At 46.9% G+C, this 18,480-nt stretch overlaps 1 protein-coding gene across 5 annotated transcripts in view; it reads left to right on the top strand.

Moving 5' to 3' along the window:
- Positions 1 to 16,089, top strand: part of LOC110489654 (PDZ and LIM domain protein 7) — a 94,255-nt gene extending 78,166 nt beyond the window's left edge. For 3 of the 5 annotated variants that reach the window (XM_036970448.2, XM_090220064.1, XM_090220063.1), the window contains exons 8-11: positions 934 to 1,114; positions 8,254 to 8,374; positions 13,502 to 13,617; positions 15,573 to 16,089. In XM_036970448.2, the coding sequence (XP_036826343.2) occupies positions 934 to 1,114; positions 8,254 to 8,374; positions 13,502 to 13,617; positions 15,573 to 15,659 (505 nt within the window). In that variant the 3' untranslated portion in view covers positions 15,660 to 16,089. Of the gene's footprint in view, positions 1 to 933; positions 1,115 to 8,253; positions 8,375 to 13,501; positions 14,705 to 15,572 lie in introns of all 5 variants that reach the window. The other 2 variants (XR_016491757.1, XM_090220068.1) reach the window with 2 other exon arrangements.
- Positions 16,090 to 18,480: the final 2,391 nt, after the last annotated feature.

Raw genomic sequence — 18,480 nt, 5'->3', positions numbered from 1 at the left:
CCCCTGTCTGTTAGATTAATAACTACAAGGCCTTTAATTACTACTGCCCCCTGTCTGTTAGATTAATAACTACAAGGCCTTTAATTACTACTGCCCCCTGTCTGTTAGATTAATAACTACAAGGCCTTTATTTACTACTGCCCACTGTCTGTTATATCTATGAACACTAGAGCCAGCCAAGCCTGAAATATCACACAATTCTTAATATATTGCATATTTTTTTAACCAAAACTCTGAATGAAAAAGTAGCTCCATATCGGGTCAATACAACAACTGCTGTTCCTTACATCAGTCCTAAATGAAAAAGTAGTGTACTATAGAGAGGATAAACTCCAACGACTATCATTTCATAATAGACTGGATTTATTTCATTGAACTGCTGACCATGTTACCTGACCAGGGAATACTCTTTATATAACCTCATCATTATTCTTTGGAAAAGAACCGTTCTCTGTTGAACTGGAACCACCTGACACTGTTAGATTAATAGCCACCTGACAGTTAAGTGGATACATACAGTAAGTCATGTCAGTGACGATAGGATCACTATTTTCCATTTAAAAGAGAGCTGTGTCTTAACAGACACAGTAGAAACCTCTGTTACTCCCAGCTGGGCTTAACTAGCTGGTGGTGTGTGTGTGTGTGTGTGTGTGTGTGTGTGTGTGTCTCTCTGTGTGTGCGCGCGTCTCTCTGTGTGTGGCTCTCGGTGTGTGTCTCTCGGTGTGTGTGTGTGTGTGTCTGTGTGTCTCTGTGTGTGTGTGTCTTGTGTGTGTCTCTGTGTGTGTGTCTCTGTGTGTGTGTGTGTGTGTGTGTCTCTGTGTGTGTGTGTGTGTGTCTCTGTGTGTCTCTGTGTGTGTGTGTGTGTCTCTGTGTGTGTGTCTCTGTGTGTGTGTGTGTGTGTTTGTGTGCGCGTCTCTGTGTGTGTGTGTCTAGGGGCCGGTACCTGGTGGCTCTGGGTCAGTCCTGGCACCCAGAAGAGTTCCAGTGTTCCCAGTGTAAGGTGATGTTGGATGAGGGAGGATTCTTTGAGGAGAAAGGCTCAATCTTCTGCTCCAAGTGTTATGATAACCGCTGTGCTCCCAACTGTGCCAAATGCAAGAAGACGATCGTAGGGGTAAGATCTGTCTTTCTACCATCATCCATGATAATACTGTTTTATATTTTTTATTCAATCTTTATTTCAAATAAAGTACAATTTTATTTGTCACATACGCCAAATACAACAGTGAAATGCTGAATACCACAGGTGTAGTAGACCTTACAGTGAAATGCTGAATACAACAGGTGTAGTAGACCTTACAGTGAAATGCTGAATGCAACAGGTGTAGTAGACCTTACAGTGAAATGCTGAATACAACAGGTGTAGTAGACCTTACAGTGAAATGCTGAATACAACAGGTGTAGTAGACCTTACAGTGAAATGCTGAATACAACAGGTGTAGGTAGACCTTACAGTGAAATGCTGAATACAACAGGTGTAGTAGACCTTACAGTGAAATGCTGAATACAACAGGTGTAGGTAGACCTTACAGTGAAATGCTGAATACAACAGGTGTAGTAGACCTTACAGTGAAATGCTGAATACAACAGGTGTAGTAGACCCTACAGTGAAATGCTGAATACAACAGATGTAGTAGACCTTACAGTGAAATGCTGAATACAACAGGTGTAGTAGACCTTACAGTGAAATGCTGAATACAACAGGTGTAGTAGACCTCACAGTGAAATGCTGAATACAACAGGTGTAGTAGACCTTACAGTGAAATGCTGAATACAACAGGTGTAGTAGACCTCACAGTGAAATGCTGAATACAACAGGTGTAGTAGACCTCACAGTGAAATGCTGAATACAACAGGTGTAGTAGACCTTACAGTGAAATGCTGACTACAACAGGTGTAGTAGACCTTACAGTGAAATGCTGAATACAACAGGTGTAGTAAACCTCACAGTGAAATAATGAAAACAACAGGTGTAGGTAGACCTCACAGTGAAATAATGAATACAACAGGTGTAATAGACCTTACAGTGAAATGCTGAATACAACAGGTGTAGTAGACCTTACAGTGAAATTCTGAATACAACAGGTGTAGTAGACCTTAGTGAAATGCTGAATATAACAGGTGTAGTAGACCTCACAGTGAAATAATGAATACAACAGGTGTAGTAGACCTTACAGTGAAATGCTGAATACAACAGGTGTGGTAGACCTTACAGTGTAATGCTGAATACAACAGGTGTAGTAGACCTTACAGTGAAATGCTGAATACAACAGGTGTAGTAGACCTCACAGTGAAATGCTGAATACAACAGGTGTAGTAGACCTCACAGTGAAATGCTGAATACAACAGGTGTAGTAGACCTCACAGTGAAATGCTGAATACAACAGGTGTAGTAGACCTTACAGTGAAATGCTGAATACAACAGGTGTAGTAGACCTTACAGTGAAATGCTGAATACAACAGGTGTAGTAGACCTTACAGTGAAATGCTGAATACAACAGGTGTAGTAGACCTTATAGTGAAATGCTGAATACAACAGGTGTAGTAGACCTCACAGTGAAATGCTGAATACAACAGGTGTAGTAGACCTTACAGTGAAATGTTGAATACAACAGGTGTAGTAGACCTTACAGTGAAATGCTGAATACAACAGGTGTAGTAGACCTTACAGTGAAATGCTGAATACAACAGGTGTAGTAGACCTTACAGTGAAATGCTGAATACAACAGGTGTAGTAGACCTTACAGTGAAATGCTGAATACAACAGGTGTAGTAGACCTTATAGTGAAATGCTGAATACAACAGGTGTAGTAGACCTCACAGTGAAATGCTGAATACAACAGGTGTAGTAGACCTTACAGTGAAATGCTGAATACAACAGGTGTAGTAGACCTTACAGTGAAATGCTGAATACAACAGGTGTAGTAGACCTTACAGTGAAATGCTGAATACAACAGGTGTAGTAGACCTTACAGTGAAATGCTGAATACAACAGGTGTAGTAGACCTTACAGTGAAATGCTGAATACAACAGGTGTAGTAGACCTTATAGTGAAATGCTGAATACAACAGGTGTAGTAGACCTCACAGTGAAATGCTGAATACAACAGGTGTAGTAGACCTTACAGTGAAATGTTGAATACAACAGGTGTAGTAGACCTTACAGTGAAATGCTGAATACAACAGGTGTAGTAGACCTTACAGTGAAATGCTGAATACAACAGGTGTAGTAGACCTTACAGTGAAATGCTGAATACAACAGGTGTAGTAGACCTTACAGTGAAATGCTGAATACAACAGGTGTAGTAGACCTTACAGTGAAATGCTGAATACAACAGGTGTAGTAGACCTTACAGTGAAATGCTGAATACAACAGGTGTAGTAGACCTTACAGTGAAATGCTGAATACAACAGGTGTAGTAGACCTTACAGTGAAATGCTGAATACAACAGGTGTAGTAGACCTTACAGTGAAATGCTGAATACAACAGGTGTAGTAGACCTTACAGTGAAATGCTGAATACAACAGGTGTAGTAGACCTTACAGTGAAATGTTGAATACAACAGGTGTAGTAGACCTTACAGTGAAATGCCGAATACAACAGGTGTAGTAGACCTTACAGTGAAATGCTGAATACAACAGGTGTAGTAGACCTTACAGTGAAATGCTGAATACAACAGGTGTAGTAGACCTCACAGTGAAATGCTGAATACAACAGGTGTAGTAGACCTTACAGTGAAATGCTGAATACAACAGGTGTAGGTAGACCTTACAGTGAAATGCTGAATACAACAGGTGTAGTAGACCTTACAGTGAAATGCTGAATACAACAGGTGTAGGTAGACCTCACAGTGAAATGCTGAATACAACAGGTGTAGTAGACCTTACAGTGAAATGCTGAATACAACAGGTGTAGTAGACCTTACAGTGAAATGCTGAATACAACAGGTGTAGTAGACCTCACAGTGAAATGCTGAATACAACAGGTGCAGTAGACCTCACAGTGAAATACTGACTACAACAGGTGTAGTAGACCTTAGTGAAATGCTGAATACAACAGGTGTAGTAGACCTTACAGTGAAATACTGACTACAACAGGTGTAGTAGACCTTACAGTGAAATGCTGAATACAACAGGTGTAGTAGACCTTACAGTGAAATGCTGAATACAACAGGTGTAGTAGACCTCACAGTGAAATGCTGAATACAACAGGTGTAGTAGACCTCACAGTGAAATGCTGAATACAACAGGTGTAGTAGACCTCACAGTGAAATGCTGAATACAACAGGTGTAGTAGACCTCACAGTGAAATCCTGAATACAACAGGTGTAGTAGACCTCACAGTGAAATGCTGAATACAACAGGTGTAGTAGACCTCACAGTGAAATACTGAATACAACAGGTGTAGTAGACCTCACAGTGAAATACTGAATACAACAGGTGTAGTAGACCTCACAGTGAAATGCTGAATACAACAGGTGTAGTAGACCTCACAGTGAAATACTGAATACAACAGGTGTAGTAGACCTTACAGTGAAATACTGAATACAACAGGTGTAGGTAGACCTTACAGTGAAATGCTGAATACAACAGGTGTAGTAGACCTCACAGTGAAATGCTGAATACAACAGGTGTAGTAGACCTCACAGTGAAATGCTGAATACAACAGGTGTAGTAGACCTCACAGTGAAATGCTGAATACAACAGGTGTAGTAGACCTTACAGTGAAATGCTGAATACAACAGGTGTAGTAGACCTCACAGTGAAATGCTGAATACAACAGGTGTAGTAGACCTCACAGTGAAATGCTGAATACAACAGGTGTAGTAGACCTCACAGTGAAATGCTGAATACAACAGGTGTAGTAGACCTCACAGTGAAATGCTGAATACAACAGATGTAGTAGACCTTACAGTGAAATGCTGAATACAACAGGTGTAGTAGACCTCACAGTGAAATGCTGAATACAACAGGTGTAGTAGACCTTACAGTGAAATGCTGAATACAACAGATGTAGTAGACCTCACAGTGAAATGCTGAATACAACAGGTGTAGTAGACCTCACAGTGAAATGCTGAATACAACAGATGTAGTAGACCTTACAGTGAAATGCTGAATACAACAGGTGTAGTAGACCTTACAGTGAAATGCTGAATACAACAGGTGTAGTAGGCCTTACAGTGAAATGCTGACTTACAAACCCTTAACCAACAGTGCGGTTTTAAGAAAAATAAAGGGTTAAGAAAATATTTACAAAATAAACTAAAGTACCAACAAAAGTCACACAAAATAACAATAACGAGGCGGGTACCGGTACAGAGTAGGGGGTACCGGTACAGAGTAGGGGGTACCGGTACAGAGTAGGGGGTACCGGTACAGAGCAGGGGGTACCGGTACAGAGCAGGGGGTACCGGTACAGAGCAGGGGGTACCGGTACAGAGCAGGGGGTACCGGTACAGAGCAGGGGGTACCGGTACAGAGCAGGGGGTACCGGTACAGAGCAGGGGGTACCGGTACAGAGCAGGGGGTACCGGTACAGAGCAGGGGTTACCGGTACAGAGCAGGGGTTACCGGTACAGAGCAGGGGTTACCGGTACAGAGCAGGGGGTACCGGTACAGAGCAGGGGGTACCGGTACAGAGCAGGGGGTACCGGTACAGAGCAGGGGGTACCGGTACAGAGCAGGGGGTACCGGTACAGAGCAGGGGGTACCGGTACAGAGTAGGGGGTACCGGTACAGCCGGGTACAGAGCAGGGGGTACCGGTACAGAGCAGGGGGTACCGGTACAGAGCAGGGTCAATATGAGTCAGTACAGAGTCAATATGCTGGTTAGTCAAGGTAATTGAGGTAATATGTACATGTAGGTAGGGGTGAAGTGACTACGCATAGATAATAAACAGAGAGTAGCAGCAGTGTAAAATGGTGTAAAATGGGGGGGGGGGGGGCATTTTGATTAACTGTTCAGCAGTCTTATGTCTTGGGGGGGTAGAAGATGTTAAGGAGCCTTTTGGACCTAGACTCAAATCAAATCAAACTTGGCGCTACGGTACCGGTTGACATAGAGAGAACAGTCTATGACTAGGATGGCTGGAGTCTTTGAAAATTTTTAGAGCCTTCCTTTGATGGCAGGAAGCTTGGCCTCAGTGATGTACATATATATACGCTACCCTATGTAGTGCCTTGCGGTCGGATGCCGAGAATTTGCCATACCAGGCGATGATGAAACCTGTCAGGATGCTCTAGATGTTGCAGCTGTAGAACTTTTTGAGGATCTGGGGACCCATGCCAAATCTTTTCAGTCCCCTGAGGGAGAATAGGCAATGTCGTGCCCTCTTCACGACTGTCTTGGTGTGTTTGGACCATGATAGTTTGTTGGTGATGTGGACTCCAAGGAACTTGAAGCTCTCAACCTGCTCCACTACAGCTCCGTCGATGAGAATGGGAGCGTCATAGGCCCTTCTTTTCCTGTAGTCCACGATCATCTCCTTTGTCTTGCTCACATTGAGGGAGAGGTTGTTGACCTGGCACCACACTGCCAGGCTGTCATCATTGTCGGTGATCAGACCGCTGTGTCGTCGGCAAAGTTAATGATGGTGTTGGAGTCGTGCTTGCCCACGCAGTCGTGGGTGAACAGGGAGTACAGGAGGGGACTAAGCACGCACCCCTGAGGGGCCCCTGTGTTGGCGAGCAGCATGACAGATGTATTGTTGTCTACCCTCACCACCTGGGGGCGGCCAGTCAGGAAGTCCAGGATCCAGTTGCAGAGGGAGGGGTTTAGTACCAGGGTCCTTAGCTTAGTGATGAGCTTTGAGGGCACTATGGTGTTGAATTCTGAGCTGTCGTCAATGAACAGCATTCTGACATAGGTGTTCCTTTTGTCCAGGTGTGAAAGGGCAGTGTGGGGTGCAATAGAGATTGCGTCATCTGTGGATTTGTTGGGCCGGTATGTGAATGGGAGGGAGTCTAGGGTTTCTGGGATGATGCTGTTGATGTGAGTTATGACCACTCTTTTCAAGGTATTTCATGGCTACAGATGTAAGTGCTACGGGACATGACTAGGATGACGCTTTGCCTGTTTGATGGTTCGACGGAGGGCATAGCGGAATTCATTATAAGCGTCCGGATTAGTGTTCCGCTCCTTGAAAGTGCCAGTTCTAGCCTTTAGCTCAGTGTGGGTGTTCCCTGTAATCCATGGCTTCTGGTTGTGGTATGCACGTACGGTCACTGTGGGGACGACGTCCTCAATGCACTTATTGATGAAGCCGGTGACTGATGTGGTATTCCCCTCTATGCTTATTGGATGAACACCGGAACATGTTCCAGTCTGTGATGGCAAAACAGTCCTGTAGCTTAGCCTCTGTGTCATCTGACCACTTTCGTATTAAGCGAGTCACCAGTACTTCCTGCTTTAGCTTTTGAATCAGGAGGATAGAATTATGGTCAGATTTGCCAAATGGAGGGCGAGGGAGAGCTTTGTCTGTGTAAAAGTTGTAAAAGCTTTGAATGCATCTCTGTGTGTGGAGGAAAGGCGGTCTAGAGTTTTTATTTATTTTTTTTCTCTCTCTCTCTCTGGTTGCACATGAGGAATGGATTTTAAGTTTTCCTGCATTAAAACCCCCGGCCACTAGGAGCGCCGCCTCTGGATTTGCCTTTTCTTGTTTGCTTATGGCCTTATACAGCTCGCTGAGGGCTGTCTTAGTGCCAGCATCAGATTGTGTTGCATCATATTGTAGTGGTAATTGTCAGCTAGGAAACATATATATGAAAACTCTCTTGGTAAATAGTGGGGTCTTACAGCTTATCATGAGGTACTCTACCTCAGGCAAGCAAAACCTTGAGACTTCTTTTAATGTTAGATTTTGCGGACCAGCTGTTATTGACAAATAGACACAGACCATCAACCCATCAAGTGGTTACCGGAGGCAGCTGTTCTGTCTTGCCGATGCACCGAAAACCCAGCCAACTAGGCAAGTCAATTAAGAACAAATTCTTATTTACAAATAATGGCCTACCAACAGCCAAGAGTCTTCCCATGATGTCAAGCAAAGATGCACTGAGTTTGAAGGTAGGCCTTGAGGACGGGGGATGAAACAAATACAAAATAAAAATAGGACAAACAAGACGAGAGGAATATGGACCACAAGCTAGTTTAGCAGGACACAATGTACCTACCTACCTGTAAGCTGAGGCCTTGACCCTCTTTCCTTCCTTCCTTCCTTCCTTCCTTCCTTCCTTCCTTCCTTCCTCTGTTTAGGATATCATGCATGCTCTGAAGATGACCTACCATGTCCAGTGTTTCATGTGTGCTGCGTGTAAGAGCCCCATCAGAAACCAGGCCTTCTATATGGAGGAGGGAGAACCTTACTGTGAGAGAGGTGAGGTTCTAACTTTTCAATCAAAACAGAGGGAAAATTGTTTGAGGTTAGAGAAGTATTGAGTTAAACTACATGTACTACACATTCACAGCCTTTGGTGTGGACAGGTTGTCTCAGTGCTTTCTCTCGCTCCATCTACTGCTTCTATAAATTATGACTTCATATGGGAGCATCTACTTAGCTGACTGTATGTTATGTGTTTGTCTATTAGTTTATAAACTCAGCAAAAAAAAATAAACATCCCTTTTTTCAGGACCCTGTCTTTCAAAGATAATTCCTAAAAATCCAAATAACTTCACAGATCTTCATTGTAAAGGGTTTAAACACTGTTTCCCATGTGTGTGCAATGAACCATAAACAATTAATGAACATGCACCTTTGGAACGGTCGTTAAGACACTAACAGCTTACAGACGGTAGGCAATTAAGGTCACAGTTATGAAAACTTAGGACCTGAAAGAGGGTTTTCTACAGACTCTGACAAACACCAAAAGAAAGATGCCCAGGGTCCCTGCTCATCTGTGTGAACGTGCCTTAGGCATGCTGCATGGAGTCATGAGGACTGCAGATGTGGCCAGGATAATAAATTGCAATGTCTGTACTGTGAGAAGCCTAAGACAGCACTACAGGGAGACAGGACGGACAAGCTGATCGTCCTCGCAGTGGCAGACCACGTGTAACAACACCTGCACAGGATCGGTACATCTGAACCCTTCCTGCAGGCTCATCCTGACATGACCCTCCAGCACGACAATGCCACCAGCTATACTGCTCGTTCTGTTTATGTGTCAGTTGTTGAATCTTGTTATGTTCATACAAATATTTACACATGTTCAGTTTGCTGAAAATAAACTCAGTCGACAGTGAGAGGAGGTTTCTTTTTTTTGTTGCTGAGTTTATAAATGGAGCTTCTGCTTTCTCTATTGTGCTGCTGTGATTGGTTTCATGGGTCATAATACATCTCTCGACACAGACACGCTGTTGCTGTCTCTCACACACTCACACACTCACACGGCTCAGGAGTGGGTTGCTTTGTTATCAGAGGGAGTACTCAGAATAATGCCTTCAGCGTTGATAAACATTTTGCAGCCTCAGCACCTCTCTGGGATTGTCCTGCTGTCTCACACACACACACACACACACACACACACACACACACACACACACACACACACTCGCTCTGAGTACTGTCTCTAAAGCCTGCCACTTTCTTCAAGTCCTTGAGATGGGGAAAAGAAAATGGGAACAATCCATTTAAATCTGTGGAGCGATCTGTCCTCCTCCTCTCTCTCATCCCTTCATCACTGATGTCATCCCTTCCCTACACGCTGGGACATCACTGATGTCATCCCTTCATCACTGATGTCATCCCTTCCCTACACGCTGGGACATCACTGATCTCATCCCTTCCCTACACGATGGGACATCACTGATCTCATCCCTTCCCTACGCGCTGGGACATCACTGATCTCATCCCTTCATCACTGATGTCATCCCTTCCCTACACGCTGGGACATCACTGATCTCATCCCTTCACCACTGATGTCATCCCTTCCCTACACACTGGGACATCACTGATCTCATCCCTTCACCACTGATGTCATCCCTTCCCTACACGCTGGGACATCACTGATCTCATCCCTTCCCTACACGCTGGGACGTCACTGATCTCATCCATTCTCTACACGCTGGGACATCACTGATCTCATCCCTTCTCTACACGCTGGGACATCACTGATGTCATCCCTTCCCTACACGCTGGGACATCACTGATCTCATAGCCTAGTGGTTAGAGGAGGGAGGGAGGCAGGTAGCCTAGTGGTTAGAGGGGGGAGGGAGGCAGGTAGCCTAGTGGTTAGAGGAGGGAGGGAGGGAGGCAGGTAGCCTAGTGGTTAGAGGAGGGAGGGAGGCAGGTAGCCTAGTGGTTAGAGGAGGGAGTGAGGGAGGCAGGTAGCCTAGTGGTTAGAGGAGGGAGTGAGGGAGGCAGGTAGCCTAGTGGTTAGAGGAGGGAGGGAGGGAGGCAGGTAGCCTAGTGGTTAGAGGAGGGAGGGAGGCAGGTAGCCTAGTGGTTAGAGGGGGGATTCAGGCAGGTAGCCTAGTGGTTAGAGGAGGGAGGGAGGCAGGTAGCCTAGTGGTTAGAGGAGGGAGGGAGGCAGGTAGCCTAGTGGTTAGAGGAGGGAGGGAGGGAGGCAGGTAGCCTAGTGGTTAGAGGAGGGAGGGAGGCAGGTAGCCTAGTGGTTAGAGGAGGGAGGGAGGGAGGCAGGTAGCCTAGTGGTTAGAGGAGGGAGGGAGGGAGGCAGGTAGCCTAGTGGTTAGAGGAGGGAGGGAGGGAGGCAGGTAGCCTAGTGGTTAGAGGAGGGAGGGAGGGAGGCAGGTAGCCTAGTGGTTAGGGGAGGGAGGGAGGGAGGCAGGTAGCCTAGTGGTTAGGGGAGGGAGGGAGGGAGGCAGGTAGCCTAGTGGTTAGAGGAGGGAGGGAGGCAGGTAGCCTAGTGGTTAGAGGAGGGAGGGAGGGAGGCAGGTAGCCTAGTGGTTAGAGGAGGGGGGGAGGGAGGGAGGCAGGTAGCCTAGTGGTTAGAGGAGGGAGGGAGGGAGGGAGGCAGGTAGCCTAGTGGTTAGAGGAGGGAGGGAGGGAGGTAGGTAGCCTAGTGGTTAGAGGAAGGAGGGAGGGAGGCAGGTAGCCTAGTGGTTAGAGGGGGGATTCAGGCAGGTAGCCTAGTGGTTAGAAGAGGAAGGGAGGCAGGTAGCCTAGTGTTTAGAAGAGGGAGGGAGGCAGGTAGCCTAGTGGTTAGAAGAGGGAGGGAGTCAGGTAGCCTAGTGGTTAGAGGAGGGAGGGAGGCAGGTAGCCTAGTGGTTAGAGGAGGGAGGGAGGCAGGTAGCCTAGTGGTTAGAGGAGGGAGGGAGGCAGGTAGCCTACTGGTTAGAGGAGGGAGGGAGGCAGGTAGCCTAGTGGTTAGAGGAGGGAGGGAGGCAGGTAGCCTAGTGGTTAGAGGAGGGAGGGAGGCAGGTAGCCTAGTGGTTAGAGGAGGGAGGGAGGGAGGCAGGTAGCCTAGTGGTTAGAGGAGGGAGGGAGGGAGGCAGGTAGCCTAGTGGTTAGAAGAGGGAGGGAGGGAGGCAGGTAGCCTAGTGGTTAGAAGAGGGAGGGAGGGAGGCAGGTAGCCTAGTGGTTAGAGGAGGGAGGGAGGGAGGCAGGTAGCCTAGTGGTTAGAGGAGGGAGGGAGGGAGGTAGGCAGGTAGCCTAGTGGTTAGAGGAGGGAGGGAGGGAGGGAGGCAGGTAGCCTAGTGGTTAGAGGAGGGAGGGAGGGAGGGAGGCAGGTAGCCTAGTGGTTAGAGGGAGGGAGGGAGGGAGGGAAGGAGGGAGGCAGGTAGCCTAGTGGTTAGAGGAGGGAGGGAGGGAGGCAGGTAGCCTAGTGGTTAGAGGAGGGAGGGAGGGAGGCAGGTAGCCTAGTGGTTAGAGGAGGGAGGGAGGCAGGTAGCCTAGTGGTTAGAGGAGGGAGGGAGGGAGGCAGGTAGCCTAGTGGTTAGAGGAGGGAGGGAGGGAGGCAGGTAGCCTAGTGGTTAGAGGAGGGAGGGAGGGAGGCAGGTAGCCTAGTGGTTAGAGGAGGGAGGGAGGGAGGGAGGCAGGTAGCCTAGTGGTTAGAGGAGGGAGGGAGGGAGGGAGGCAGGTAGCCTAGTGGTTAGAGGAGGGAGGGAGGGAGGGAGGCAGGTAGCCTAGTGGTTAGAGGAGGGAGGGAGGGAGGTAGCCTAGTGGTTAGAGGAGGGAGGGAGGGAGGCAGGTAGCCTAGTGGTTAGAGGAGGGAGGGAGGCAGGTAGCCTAGTGGTTAGAGGAGGGAGGGAGGGAGGCAGGTAGCCTAGTGGTTAGAGGAGGGAGGGAGGGAGGTAGCCTAGTGGTTAGAGGAGGGAGGGAGGGAGGCAGGTAGCCTAGTGGTTAGAGGAGGGAGGGAGGCAGGTAGCCTAGTGGTTAAAGCGTTGGTCTAGTAACCAAAAGGTTGCTAGATCGAATCCCCCGAGCTGAAAAAAATCTGTTCTGCCTCTAAACAAGGCAGTCCTATGCCAGTTAACCCACTGTTCCTAGACCAGCTAACCCACTGTTCCTAGACCAGTTAACCCACTGGTTAACCCACTGTTCCTAGACCAGTTAACCCACTGTTCCTCGGCCAGTTAACCCACTAGACCAGTTAACCCACTGTTCCTAGGCCAGTTAACCCACTGTTCCTAGACCAGTTAACCCACTGTTCATAGACTAGTTAACCCACTGTTCCTAGACCAGTTAACCCACTGTTCATAGACTAGTTAACCCACTGTTCCTAGACCAGTTAACCCACTGTTCCTAGACCAGTTAACCCACTGTTCCTAGACCAGTTAACCCACTGTTCATAGACTAGTTAACCCACTAGACCAGTTAACCCAGGCCATCAATGAAAATAAGAATTTGTTCCTAACTGAATTGCCTAGTTAAATAAAAATTTAAAAAACTCCCCCCTCCCGCTGTCTCTCCTCAACCCCCCTTCTTCCTCTGTCTCTCCTCAACCCCCCTTGTTCCTATGTCTCTCCTCAACCCCCCTTGTTCCTATGTCTCTCCTCAACCCCCCTTGTTCCTCTGTCTCTCCTCAACCCCCCTTCTTCCTCTGTCTCTCCTCAACCCCCCTTCTTCCTCTGTCTCTCCTCAACCCCCCTTCTTCCTCTCTCTCCTCAACCCCCCTTGTTCCTATGTCTCTCCTCAACCCCCCTTCTTCCTCTCTCTCCTCAACCCCCCTTGTTCCTATGTCTCTCCTAAACCCCCCTTCTTCCTCTGTCTCTTCTCAACCCCCCTTCTTCCTCTCTCTCCTCAACCCCCCTTCTTCCTCTCTCTCCTCAACCCCCCTTCTTCCTCTGTCTCTCCCCCAACCCCCCTTGTTCCTCTGTCTCTCCTCAACCCCCCTTGTTCCTCTGTCTCTCCTCAACCCCCCTTGTTCTTCTGTCTCTCCTCAACCCCCCTTGTTCCTCTGTCTCTCCTCAACCCCCCTTCTTCCTCTGTCTCTCCTCAACTCCCCTTCTTCCTCTGTCTCTCCTCAACCCCCCTTCTTCCTCTGTCTCTCCTCAACCCCCCTTCTTCCTCTGTCTCTCCTCAACCCCCCTTCTCTCCCTGCAGATTATGAGAAGATGTTTGGTACTAAGTGTCATGGCTGTGACTTTAAGATCGATGCTGGGGACCGCTTCCTAGAGGCCTTGGGATACAGTTGGCACGACACCTGCTTCGTCTGCGCTGTAAGTCTCCTGATTCACCTGGACCTCTGTCTACCTCATCTCCATCTACATTAGTCTCTACCTGTCTACCTCACCTCCATCTACATTCATCTCTACCTGTCTACCTCACCTCCATCTACATTCATCTCTACCTGTCTACCTCACCTCCATCTACATTCATCTCTACCTGTCTACCTCATCTCCATCTACATTCATCTCTACCTGTCTACCTCACCTCCATCTACATTCATCTCTACCTGTCTACCTCACCTCCATCTACATTAGTCTCTACCTGTCTACCTCACCTCCATCTACATTCATCTCTACCTGTCTACCTCACCTCCATCTACATTCATCTCTACCTGTCTACCTCACCTCCATCTACATTAATCTCTACCTGTCTACCTCACCTCCATCTACATTCATCTCTACCTGTCTACCTCACCTCCATCTACATTCACCTCTACCTGTCTACCTCACCTCCATCTACATTCACCTCTACCTGTCTACCTCACCTCCATCTACATTCACCTCTACCTGTCTACCTCACCTCCATCTACATTCACCTCTACTTGTCTACCTCACCTCCATCTACATTCATCTCTACCTGTCTACCTCACCTCCATCTACATTCATCTCTACCTGTCTCTCCTGGACCCGGTCCAACCTACGTCTCTACCTGTCCTGGACCCGGTCCAACCTACGTCTCTACCTGTCTCTCCTGGACCCGGGCCAACCTACGTCTCTACCTGTCTCTCCTGGACCCGGTCCAACCTACGTCTCTACCTGTCTCTCCTGGACCCGGTCCAACCTACGTCTCTACCTGTCTCTCCTGGACCTGGTCCAACCTACGTCTCTACCTGTCTCTCCTGGACCCGGGCCAACCTACGTCTCTACCTGTGTCTCCTGGACCTGGTCCAACCTATGTCTCTACCTGTCCTGGACCCGGTCCAACCTATGTCTCTACCTGTGTCTCATGGACCTGGTCCAACCTACGTCTCTACCGGTCTCTCCTGGACCTGGTCCAACCTACGTCTCTACCTGTCTCTCCTGGATCTGGTCCAACTTACGTCTCTACCTGTCTCTCCTGGACCTGGTCCAACCTACAGTACGTCTCTACCTGTCTCCGTTCTCTGTCTCTCTCTGTATGTCGCTGTCGCTCTCTCTCTCTAGCTCGCTGTCGCTCTCTCTCTCTAGCTCGCTGTCACTCTCTCTCTCTAGCTCGCTGTCACTCTCTCTCTCTAGCTCGCTGTCACTCTCTCTCTCTAGCTCGCTGTCACTCTCTCTCTCTAGCTCGCTGTCACTCTCTCTCCAGCTCGCTGTCGCTCTCTCTATCTCGCTGTCGCTCTCTCTAGCTCGCTGTTGCTCTCTCTCTAGCTCGCTGTTGCTCTCTCTCTCTAACTAGCTGTCGCTCTCTCTCTCTAGCTCGCTGTCGCTCTCTCTCTCTAGCTCGCTGTCTCTCTCTCTAGCTCGCTGTTGCTCTCTCTCTCTAGCTCGCTGTTGCTCTCTCTAACTCGCTGTTGCTCTCTCTCTCTAACTCGCTGTCGCTCTCTCTCTCTCTAGCTTGCTGTCGCTCTCTCTCTCTAGCTTGCTGTCGTCTCTCTCTCTAACTCGCTGTCGCTCTCTCTCTCTAGCTCGCTATCTCTCTCTCTCTAGCTCGCTATCGCTCTCTCTCTCTAGCTCGCTATCGCTCCCTCTCTCTAGCTCGCTATCGCTCTCTCTCTCTAGCTCGCTATCACTCTCTCTCTCTAGCTCGCTATCACTCTCTCTCTCTAGCTCGCTATCGCTCTCTCTCTAGCTCGCTATCGCTCTCTCTCTAGCTCGCTGTCGCTCTCTCTCTAGCTCGCTGTCGCTCTCTCTCTAGCTTGCTGTCTCTCTCTCTCCAGCTCGCCGTCTCTAGCTCGCTGTTTTCTCTCACCTAACCCCCTGCCTTTCTCCCTCCTCCATCTCCCTCTCTCTCTCTCTCTCTCTCTCAGTTCTGCCAGATCAACCTGGAAGGAAAGACCTTCTACTCTAAGAAGGATAAGCCGCTGTGTAAAGGCCATGCCTTCACTCCCGTCTGAGAGGGAGAGAGGTGGTTCAGACAGGAGACCTTCACCATTCTCTGAACCCTGAAGACCTGTAGAGTGCCAGTTAATCGCCACTCCACTGCAAACCAGACAGCATCAGGGCATCAGATCCTCACTTATCGCTCAGCTACAGATAGATTCAGCTGTACCTCATCCTTCAACTTCTATCCCTGGACTTTCCAAATGCATCCCGTACTGGCTCCCTTCACTAAGCGCTAAAGGAATGTAAATGTTAACCTTTCTGACCTTAACCGCCTAGTTTCTCTACTGTTGTTACTCATAGCAGGTTACTCTAGTATCATATGTAATGGTATAACGAAGTGAGACATTTTTAGTATTGAGTGTAGTGTTATTACAAACAAAGTCATTTCAAGCCTTAGCTTCTCTAACTCTATGTACTGTCAGGGAATATATATATATATAGGCATTACCAGGCATTACAGGCATTACCCAAACACAGTTGACCATCGCACACTGGAGTAAAGGATGACCTGTGAACAACAGGTGGTTATCACCACAATCACAGAGGGAAGAATGACGCAGGTCATCCTTTACTCCAGTGTGCGATGGTCAACTGTGTTTGGGTAATGCCTGTAATGCCTGGTAATGCCTATATATATATATATTCCCTGACATATATATATATATATGCGTCATTCTTCCCTCTGTGATTGTGGTGATAACCACCTGACCCTTATATATATATATATATATATATATATATATATATATATATATATATATATATATATATATATATATATATATATATATATATATATATATATATATATATATATATATATATATATATATATATATATATATATATGCGTCATTCTTCCCTCTGTGATTGTGGTGATAACCACCTGTTGTTCACAGGTCATCCTTTACTCCAGTGTGCGATGGTCAACTGTGTTTGGGTAATGCCTGTTAGTCTGGTGAAATGTCAGGCTCAGCCCCGTCTAATCTCAACCTCGTTCATTTCACTTTTAAGTGCCTTTCTTTTGTTGTTGAAGTTGAACCAACCGTTTAGTTTGTCGTTTTCTGAGATGTTACATTAACTGTCGCTGCACCACCGTCCTCATTTAAAGTCTCTGGTCCGTTCAACAACCCTTTGGTTACTCCAGTACTGCAGTGATTTTAATGGGGACCCTTACTGCATTACTTAAGGTGATTTTAATGGGGACCCTTACTGCATTACTTAAGGTGATTTTAATGGGGACCCTTACTGCAGTACTTAAGGTGATTTTAATGGGGACCCATACTCCAGTACTTAAGGTGATTTTAATGGGGACCCTTACTGCAGTACTTAAGGTGATTTTAATGGGGACCCTTACTGCAGTACTTAAGGTGATTTTAATGGGGACCCATACTCCAGTACTTAAGGTGATTTTAATGGGGACCCTTACTGCAGTACTTAAGGTGATTTTAATGGGGACCCTTACTGCAGTACTTAAGGTGATTTTAATGGGGACCCATACTCCAGTACTTAAGGTGATTTTAATGGGGACCCTTACTGCAGTACTTAAGGTGATTTTAATGGGGACCCTTACTCCAGTACTTAAGGTGATTTTAATGGGGACCCTTACTGCATTACTTAAGGTGATTTTAATGGGGACCCTTACTGCAGTAATTAAGGTAATATGAACTCAGTCATGTGGAACTAGTTACTGTACTTACTGTAATACACTCCCTGTTTGCGTTCCAAATGGCACACCCTATTCCTTATATAGTGCACTCATTTGTATGGGCTCTGGTAAAAAAAACACTAGTGCACTATAAATGAAATAGGGAGTCCCTTCGGGACACAGCCCCATATTGCACTAGTCACTATAAAAACTGTCGGACACTCCATATTGACCCCAGGGACCCAGAATGCATCACTTCACATCAGCTATGTTATTAATTGAGTAATGTAAATCAGAATAGTACACCATAAAGGAGTAGTGTTTTGAAGCAACACTATCAATGTACAGGAGATGGAAATAAACGCTGTTTACAGGGCTGGGAGTCAAATCCAGGTTAAACAGTGGCTCTTGAATGGAGAATAATCTCATAGCCAATTATATTCTAGAATGTTCTAAATTCAGTTGGAATTGACCCCAACTCTGTGAAGGGATTTGTAGTCGTTTTGTTGTCCTGGGATTTGTAGTCATTGTGTTGACTTGGGATTGGTAGTCATTGTGTTGTCCTGGGATTTGTAGTCATTGTGTTGTCCTGGGATTTGTAGTCATTGTGTTGTCTTGGGATTGGTAGTCATTGTGTTGTCTTGGGATTGGTAGTCATTGTGTTGTCTTGGGATTGGTAGTCATTGTGTTGTCTTGGGATTGGTAGTCATTGTGTTGTCTTGGGATTGGTAGTCATTGTGTTGTCTTGGGATTGATAGTCATTGTGTTGTCTTGGGATTTGTAGTCCATCGTGTTGTCCTGGGATTGGTAGTCATTGTGTTGTCTTGGGATTGGTAGTCATTGTGTTGTCTTGGGATTGGTAGTCATTGTGTTGTCTTGGGATTGGTAGTCATTGTGTTGTCTTGGGATTGATAGTCATTGTGTTGTCTTGGGATTTGTAGTCCATCGTGTTGTCCTGGGATTGGTAGTCATTGTGTTGTCCTGGGATTTGTAGTCCATTGTGTTGTCCTGGGATTTGTAGTCCATTGTGTTGTCCTGGGATTTGTAGTCCATTGTGTTGTCCTGGGATTTGTAGTCCATTGTGTTGTCCTGGGATTTGTAGTCCATTGTGTTGTCCTGGGATTTGTAGTCCATTGTGTTGTCCTGGGATTGGTAGTCATTCTACACAAGTGACTGTCTGTATT

The sequence above is a fragment of the Oncorhynchus mykiss genome, chromosome 25 (genome assembly GCF_057628025.1).
Source record: "Oncorhynchus mykiss isolate SJ-2025 chromosome 25, ASM5762802v1, whole genome shotgun sequence".
In the NCBI taxonomy this organism is placed as follows: domain Eukaryota; kingdom Metazoa; phylum Chordata; class Actinopteri; order Salmoniformes; family Salmonidae; genus Oncorhynchus; species Oncorhynchus mykiss.
This window is presented reverse-complemented; position numbering and strand designations above follow the sequence as displayed.